At 50.4% G+C, this 9,042-nt stretch overlaps 1 protein-coding gene across 1 annotated transcript in view; it reads left to right on the forward strand.

Moving 5' to 3' along the window:
- The window catches only part of GPA33 (glycoprotein A33), a 45,134-nt gene extending 36,515 nt beyond the window's left edge, over positions 1 to 8,619 (forward strand). The window contains 4 exon segments of the mRNA XM_045879149.1: positions 194 to 346; positions 7,126 to 7,245; positions 7,911 to 8,037; positions 8,487 to 8,619. Of these exon segments, the coding sequence (XP_045735105.1) occupies positions 194 to 346; positions 7,126 to 7,245; positions 7,911 to 8,037; positions 8,487 to 8,619 (533 nt within the window).
- The last annotated feature ends 423 nt before the right edge of the window (positions 8,620 to 9,042 follow it).

The following is a 9,042-nucleotide window of genomic DNA, read 5'->3' on the forward strand; positions in this document are numbered from 1 at the left end:
CTCTGTGATGGTGACAGGGCCACCGAGATCTTTTGCGGTGGATCGACCTTACAGCACTATTTCTCACCAGTAGGCTATGAATTTCTCTGCCTGAGAACAAACAGAGCGGTATGAGTGTGTGTCCGAGGCGGGAGGGGGCTGTCACCGCGCCCCACCTGATGCTTGCCTTCCCTCTGATCCTTCCCCTGCGCAGTGCTACCCTCCAAGCCAGACTGCGGCATCAAGGGGGAGGCCGTGATCGGGAATGACATCCAGCTGACCTGCCAGTCGAAGGAGGGCTCTCCGGCCCCTCAGTACAGATGGAAGGGCTACGACGTCCTGAACCAGGAGCGGCCAACCCCAGCAGGTAACGGGGTCAGCGGGGAGGACAGGCCCCCACCCGCAAATGCTAGGGCCGCCAGGGGAGATCCTGGCCTGACCAGTCAGGTCTCCCTGAAGGGCTGCCCGTTTCCTCCCCCGCCCTCCTCCCCCCTGCAGCATCTCCGAGTCTTCTCATGACAATCCCCATCTCCCAGGTTGTTGTGGAAAATAAAAGTGAGTCCCATAAAGCACTCTGTGGAAGCGCATAATAAATCTTCATCTGTTATCTTTGTTCCGCACAACTCAGTTCCTTGAATAGGCACGTCTGGATAGCCACTCCATGCAAAAGCACCACGTGGGGTTTTCATTTTGACTGTGATCATGTCCTAAAGTATACATTCGAAGCCTCAAGCCTAGCTCTGGGGCTCCACTCAAGGGCGGCAGTTCCCATCGGCACGCCCCATCCGGGCTGGTCCGGCTCAGGCTCCACGGAAGCCCTCCTTCCCAAACTTGCCCTCCGTTTGTGGCCACAGCCCCTTGCACGGCCAGGCAGCCGGAAGGGTCCCTCAGGCTCAGGGAAGGAGACGTTAGGTTCAGTGGTGGTGGCCCAGAGACCTGCTTTGTACTAGGCAGCTTGCTCTTTGACCTTTGGTCAGGAAACAAACTGAAAAACAAAGCAAAACAACCCTATATAAATGTCTTACTGTCATTACCTTGGTGCCCACTGGTGGGGGGGATTCCTCGGTGGTGTCTTTGGGCCCCAGGAGCCCCTCGCACAGCCAGCACTCCTGGGGATCAAAACAGACAAAGTCTGAAAGCTGCCGGCTGGCCTAACTTCTGGGCGGTCTCTCCGCTCGGTATGGGTGAGGAGGAAGTGGGCAGTGAGAGGGGAGCAGAGGGTGGAGACGCCCCGGCTGAATGGACAGGCTGGGCTTTGGTCAAGCAAGGACGATCTTTGTCAGTCTGTCCTTCACTCACCTGGAGGCCAAACGAGAACTTCTTAAAAGTAATAAATACATACATACATAAATAAAACCCACTCACTCCAATGTAAATTAGAAAGGATATTGTGGATTTCAACAAGTTTCCAGTTCTGTTGACAAATTTCTGGCTGGCAAATTACTATCGAGTGTGTCTGGAATTTCTGGAAACCACCTGGCAGCTCTTGTCTGGGTTCGACGGTCCTGCCTCTCTGGCCTGTGCACGACCCAGTGACTCCAGCAATGGTCACCACGGTGTGCCACGGACAGTGGCTGGTCGGCCCTTCCTTCCAGCAAAGTGTGTGTAGGGAGACCCAAGGCTGGCGAAGATTACATGGTGAGCACCGTGCTGGTTTTATAGCCAGGGCTGTTGTAAACCAGGGGAGGCATAAGGGCATAAAAGGCTTCCCCAAGGAGGGGGCCCCTGAGGCAGCAGGGTAGCATGGTGGCTAAGAGCATGGTGTGGGCTTGAATCCTGGCCTTGCCACTTGTTAGCTATGTGGCCATGGCAATAGCCTCTCTGTGCCTTCGTTTCTACATCTGTAAAATGGGCATAACACTAGTACTTACTTCACAGAGTTCCTGTGAAGATTAAATAAAAGTACATGTAAAGCATGGAGACCATGCCTGGTAGGTAGATGGAACTCCTTAATGCTAGGTGTTATTAACTATGGGGTACGTGAGCTAGATCCTTAAGGATGAGTAGGGTAGGCATGGCAAATATCCCGGGAATCGCGAGTATTCTGTGCAGCCGAGGGTAGGGAGCATGCGTTGCAGGGAGGAGGGGGTACCACTTTAAGAAAAGCAGCGATGGGGGATCATGAAGAACCTGTGCATGGGGCCAGAGAGGCCGGCCTTTGCCCTGCAGCCCCAGGCACCTTCTGAGGGGCATCACAGATGACTGCCCTGCTCATGCTCTCCGGCCTCCATCAGGAAAGACTTCCAACCTTCGTCTTTCAGTGATTCAAAAGGGGAGAAACCTGAGGACATGAAAGAGGGTCAAAGGGAGACTCACATACTTACTTTGGAAAAGCTTCATCCTGCTTCAAGTTAAGGTTTGCTCAGAGTCCAGATCTGGGAGTGCCAGCCAAGAGTGTGGTTAATGGTAAAAGTTAGGCAAGCTTGCATCTTGTGTTGGATGGAATGGGGTGGGGTTCGTTCTCAGAGCCTTCGGACTCCACCTGCCTCACGGAGCACCAGAGTCAGACCAAACCCAGTTCTGATTTTTAAAACATTTCAGTCCACAGTGAACAATTTGAGAGAAGGGTTCCTCCACCCTTCTCTATCTGAAGACAGAAGAGATTGCTTCCTTTCACTTAGTAATCAATGGAAACAAGCCAGCAGCGAAAAGAACAGGGACTCTGGAATCAGTAAATAAGAATTTCAGTCCTGACGTTTCTACCTTGTAGCTATAAGTCACTCACAGCCTCTCTGACCCTTAGAATCCTCATCTGAAAACCCTGGGATGAAAACCCAGAAGGCTGGGAAGAGGAAAGAGGAGATCCCATGTGTGATAGTTCTGAATATCCTTTGTAAGGCAGCTGAACTTCATGTACTGAAGGAGTAGGAATTTGGCTATCAAGGAAGGAGGGAGGGGTAATTCTGGGGGCTAGAGCACTTTAGAGGAGGAAGTTCTTGAAGGATCAAAAGGTGGGTATGCGCCCTGCAGCCAGGGAGGATCCTGAGCATCCTGAGTGAAAGGTGGCAGCCATAGGGTCAGGGTTGTGGGGGTGGAGAGCGGCCAGGGACAGGAAAGTTAAACCTTGCCAATTTGACATCAGTGCCTCTGGGAGACGGGGTTTCTCTCTGCGAAATCTCCCCAGCTGGAGCCCAGGGAAGTGGGAGGCTGACGGTCCTGTGCGTTCCTCTTCTTGACCACAAGGTGTCGCCACCGCAGCGAAAACATCAGCTTTAGCAGGATTTCAGAAACTGTATTAGGTCGTTTCCAAGAGGAAAAGGGGCTTGGCAGCCCAAGCTCAGAGTCAGAGCAGATCTTGTGGCACTGGATATGCACTGGTTAATTCCAGACAAGCTTCTAATGTCCACCGTTTCCTTTGCGGAGCAAGGCCCAGAGTCCAAAGCTGGGCTCTGATAACCGGAAAGGTCCTGGAGGCAGTCCGAAGTCTTCTGTCCTGATCGGTCAGCAATGTGCTGTGTACACCTTACACATAGACTGAATCTCTATTTTTTTTTTTAAAGATTTTATTTATTTATTTGAGAGAGAGAGAGAGCAGGGGAGGGTCAGAGGGAGAGGGAGAGAGAGACTCCAAGCAGACTCCGTGCTGAGTGTGGAGCCCGATAACTCGGCTCAATCTCACAACCTTGAGAACATGACCTGAGCTGAACTCAAGAGTTGGACGCTCAACCGACTGAGTCACCCAGGTGCCCCAAGATGCCTCTTAAAAATAAAAAAAAATCCAACTAGTTTAGAAAATAAGACCATTAGGGAGGAGGCGTTAAGATGTCAGAGGAGTAGGGGGACCCTACGTTTGTCTCGTCCCTCGAATGCAACTAGATACTTATGAAATCATTCTGAACACCTCAGAAATCAATTGGAGTTTCTGAGGAAACAAATACTGCAAGTCTACAAGCAGGAAAGTGACCACCATTTGGAAGTTAGGAGGTGCAGAGACCTGAATCCAGTGTGATAAAGCGGCGTATACGGCAGCAGGGAGAGAGCCTGCTTAAGGAGGCTACTACAAAGCATTATAAGCAGCGGAGTGCAAAATCGGAATTTTTAGAAGTCCACTGCAGTGGGGGACGTGCCTGGTTTAAAGGTGCTCAGGTGGCAAAGTGGGGCAGAATCCCAGATGTGACACCATGATCTGAGGATACAAACATAGTGATTCCACTAGGCGCCTGCACCCCAATGCTTATAGCAACAAGGTCCGCAATAGCCAAACTATGGAAAGAGCCCAGATGTCCATTGACAGATGAATGGATAAAGAAGAAGTGGTGTATATATATACAAGGGAATATTACTCAGCCATCAAAAAAAAAATGAAATCTTGCCACTTGCAATGATGTGGATGGAACTGGAGGGTATTATGTTAAGCAAAATAAGTCAAGAGAGAGACAATTATCATATGATTTCACTCATATGTGGAATTTAAGAAACAAAACAGATGAACATAGGCAAAGGGAAGGGAAAATAAGAGAAAAACAGAGAGGAAGGCAAATCATAAGAGATGCTGAACTCTAGGAAACAAACCGAGGAGAGGTGGGTGGGGGGATGGGGTAACTGGGTGATGGGCACTGGGAGGGCACAGGAGGTAATGAGCATGAATGCAGCTGATGAATCACTAAATTCTACCCCTGAGACTAATAATACACTGTATGTTAACTAACTTTAATTTTTAAAAATTTTAAAAGAAAAGAAAAGAAGACCATTATTACTATAACCTCCATTTAGGGACACCCAGTGCTCATTAGCAAATTAGAAGCTCTAAGAGTTCTGTTGTTAAAAAATGTATTTAACCCTCTCTCAATGATTTTGAAATTTGCTTTGGTCATGGACTGCTTTTTTAGTACCGTATGTTAATGTCACGTGTAAGCAATATTCCAGAAAACATTTGGAGGCATGAAATTCTAGGGTAGAAACATATAGAGAATGAGCATCCAGAAGATACAGCTGGGGGTTTCAAGGGAAGAATCTGAAGAAAGTACATAGGAAAAGATTGGAAGAAAATAACCCAAATCATCAGCTGTTATTTCTAGCTGGTGAAATTATGGATGATTTAATTTTATTCTCTGTTCTTTATACCAGCTTTCCCTGACCCTTCAGATGAGATTAAACTCCCTTGCTATAAACTCAAATAGCATTTCCATTTCTAACTCTAATCACCCTGTGATCACCCTGGTTTCTTGTCTGTCAGCCCTCAGGCCAGGACAGAGACTGTCTTCATCTTTAGGGCTATGGCGATCAAGCTTCTAAAGGTTTTCTGGACTGGATTGATTTAAATAATAGCTTCATATCATGTACAAATTCTTATAATGAACCTACATTAGTTGTGTAATACCTATTTTTTTTAAAGAAAATTGTCAACTGCTCCAGAGAGTTCTAGACCTAAAACAGGATCATTTCTTAATTTTGTGACATTTGGCAAGTACCTTAACTTCTCGAAGCCTCCAGTTACATCTGTGACATTGGAGATTGAGTATTTGTCCCACTTCCCGTACAAGATTGCTGACAAAATCACAAGACATCACATTTGAGGAAGTATACAGAGTAGCACATCCAGACAAGGGAAATCTGCACCAGATACAATCTGGCAAGAGATTGGAGGTGGGGCAAGGCGGGGGGGGGGGGGGGGGGCTGCACAGCAGGGGGACTGGCCAGAGATAAAGCTCAGGTGATTGCAGGACCAGATCTGTAACCCTGTGATGGCATTAAGAAGCTTGGACTTGTTATTTTTTTTTTTTACGTTTTTATTTTAATTGCAGTTAACACACAGTGTAATATTAATTTCAGGTGTACAATATAGGGATTCAACACTTTCACACATCACCTGGTGCTCATCACAGGTGTGCTCCTTAATCCCCATCACCTGTTTAACCTTCCCCCACGGTAACCATCAGTTTGTTCTCTAGAGTTAAGCATCTTTTTCTTGATTTGTCTCTCTTTTTTTCCCTTTGCTCATTTGTTTTGTTTCTTAAATTCCACATATATGGACAACAGTATGGAGGTTCCTCAAAAAGTGAAAAATAGAACTACACTATGATCCAGTAATCCTACTACTGGGTATTTACTCAAAGAATACAAAAACACAAATTCAAAGGGATACATGCACCCCTACGTTTGTAGCAGCATTATTTACAATAGTCAAGTTATGGAAGCTGCCCAAGTGTCTATTCACTGATGAATGGATAAAGAAGAAGTGTTATGTGTATGCAATGTAATATTCAGCCATAAAAAAAGAAGGAAATCTTGCCATTTGCAACAACATGGAACTGGAGGGTATAATACTAAGCGAAATAAGTGAGTCAGAGAAAGCCTGGACTTGTTGTTGAAGATTAGGAGCCACCTCTGGAATGTCTGAGCCGTACAGTGACTGGGTCCCACTTGCCAGGTCAAACATCTCCTCTGGATGAAATGCAACCGTTACCTGGTGGCAGAAGATCTTACGAGGCTAACTCTGCCGCAGATTAGAGGAAATGGTCTCTAACTCTCCACTCAAGATAGCAGTTATGACAAAGCATCTTTGAGGACAGGGCATATAAAGAGGTCTAAGCATAAAGCTCTCCCTTTCAAGGTGAAGAGATTCTTAGGATCACAGATTTGGCAGGAAGGTTTCTCATGAGGACTATTGGACCATTCTTGATTTCTCAAAGACTTCTTCCACGAGTCCAAGCTCAAGGACTCAGTTTCGGAAGACCATAAAAGTGGTTATAACCATATCTTCTAATTAGAAAGCATTTTCATGTAATACATGAAAATGTATTACTTTAGCACTTACTACACATCAGGTGTTCTGATGTGGGCTTGCATTGATCAGTACCTCATTTTATGCTATTAGCGTGCCTCACACAGACTCTTGTTTTTTATAAATAGAGAAGCTAAGGTTCAGTGAAGCTAAGTTCCTGGGCCAAGGTCACAGAATTAATCGGGGGCAGAACCAGGGGGCCTGACTGAATTCTGAGCACTTCAGAATTGGGCATCCTGCCTGCAGTGCCTCTGGGAGGCCTAGAGGTGGATACTCTGTCTCTCTCCATGTTTCAGAGGAGGCTCGGACAAGTTCAGCCGCAGTGCTCGTGTCTGCCTAGGAATTCAGGTCTCCAGATTCCTAGGTGTTTCCACTGACCTGTGGTGCCTGGGCTCCTCACCCTCACTGTTCTTCCTTCCCAGTCACAGGCCAGACCTTGTCTCTGAAGAACATCTCCACAGATATGTCGGGTTATTACATCTGCACCTCCAGCAATGAGGTGGGGACCGCGTCCTGTAACATCACCGTGGCTGTCAGACCTCGTAAGAGCGGGTTGGGGGGCGAGCGGGGGAGGGGAGTGGACCAAGGCCGAAAGATCACTGGCTTGGGGTCCAAAGAGACAGCTGAGAGAGACGCTGTGGAGGTGAATTGGGGAGCCTCTTCGGCAGGGTAGCTGGGGTGACCTCAGCCAGACGCTCCCGGCCTAGAGGTCAGTCCAGGTCCCTTGGTTCTTTGCAAATAGAGTCTCAGACTGACTTCTGGAGACCTGCTCAGCCCTGCCTGCCTTTAGGGCCACTCAGTGGGCCTGAGGGAAGTTCCAGAGTCAGCTGCCACGGAGCCTGGACCTTATTTTTGGGGTGGGTCACCTCCAGCAGCTCAAGGACAAGCTAGATTACGAGTTGGCATAGCTGACAGCTGAGGACTTGGCAGGAGCCTGGGTCGCCCAGGGAGTGTTGAGATGCAGATCTACTGGCCTGTGCATCTTCGCGTCCGCCTCCATCCTGAAGCGTAGTCTCTAGACCTACCTGGTCACCTTTCTGCAAGGCCATGCCCTTCGTGGCGTGTTACTAGAAGCTGACAGTACTCCCTGGGCTGGGAGGGAGGCTGGGCCTGCCCAGAGGCTTCCCTCACCCGGGCTCACCAGCCCCAGATGCCTGGGCTCAGGTCAGGACTCGGAGGTGCCGCTGCCCTGCTCTGTCTCTTGCAGCCTCCATGAACGTGGCCTTGTATGCGGGCATTGCGGGCGGCCTGATTGCAGCCATCATCATCCTTGGCATTGTCGTCTACTGTTGCTGCTGCCGCCAGCAGGAGGACGAGCCTGAGGACATGGAGCCGTGAGTGCTTGTGGGCACCTGTTGGCGGGGGCCTGAGCAGGGGGCGAGGACGTGTCACAGCACCTCATGGCCTTTGCCACTCACACCACCCCCGGGGACAGTGGCCCCCAAGTGGCCTTGCCGTCCTGGTGCCCGACTGCAAGGCCCGTAGTTCCCCAGGCTTCCTGTGGCCTGTCCGGGGCAAGCGCGGGTGGGGCCCCCTCCAGGGGCTGGTCCCTCCTGGTCTGGCGGACCCGGCCCGTTCCTACAACACTCTGAGCTCGTGAGCAGAGCAAGTCTGTGCCACCCGCCTGTCCACTCGGAGCCAGCCCCCCAGCCCAGGGTCCCTTCGCATCTGGGCGGGGAGGGGCGGCAGGTGCGATGGCTCATCTTCCCATAAGGAGCACTGGGCCCAGCTCCCCCAGCCTGAGCGAGGGCAAATCCTTCCCCTCTGTCCTCACTGCTCTCAGGAATCGGGCGGCCTACCAGAAGGCTCCAAAGCAGGTGAAAGAGCTTCAGACAGAGCAGGACGAGGAGGGTGACTAGGGGCAAGAAGACCAGAAGAGCGCTGGGCGGGAGTCCCCCTGCCACGCTGACTGGTGACCGGAGCATGCCGCACGCAGGCTGAGGTGGGGGGAAGATGGGTGCTCATTCCTCTGCCGCCTGACTCCCCTCTCCTTGCCCCATTTTTCTGGCCCTCCATTCCCGTCATTGATGGGATGCTTCTTCCCTATGTCATCTGCTGGAGGACTTGGCTAAGGGGACCTTACTGGTGACTGACCCTGCCAAGGGCCCTCACCCACAAAGTGGCCCCTTCCCACTGCCATGCCTAGCTCACAGCCTGGCCCCCAGCCTGGAGCCGGCCACAGCCTTACCTTCCTGTGTAGCTGGCGGGGGGCTCCCTGAGGCCCAGGGCGGAGCCTGGGTGCCCCTGGTTGTGAGCCCTCCAAAATGTGTGCTCCCTGCACGCACAGCACCTGGGGGAGCCCCTGGGGGAGGGGTTGAAGTCAGTACATACTTGTTGAA

Source organism: Mirounga angustirostris, unplaced genomic scaffold (genome assembly GCF_029215605.1).
Source record: "Mirounga angustirostris isolate CCGP_5_RB_7025 unplaced genomic scaffold, mMirAng1.0.hap1 SCAF_6, whole genome shotgun sequence".
In the NCBI taxonomy this organism is placed as follows: domain Eukaryota; kingdom Metazoa; phylum Chordata; class Mammalia; order Carnivora; family Phocidae; genus Mirounga; species Mirounga angustirostris.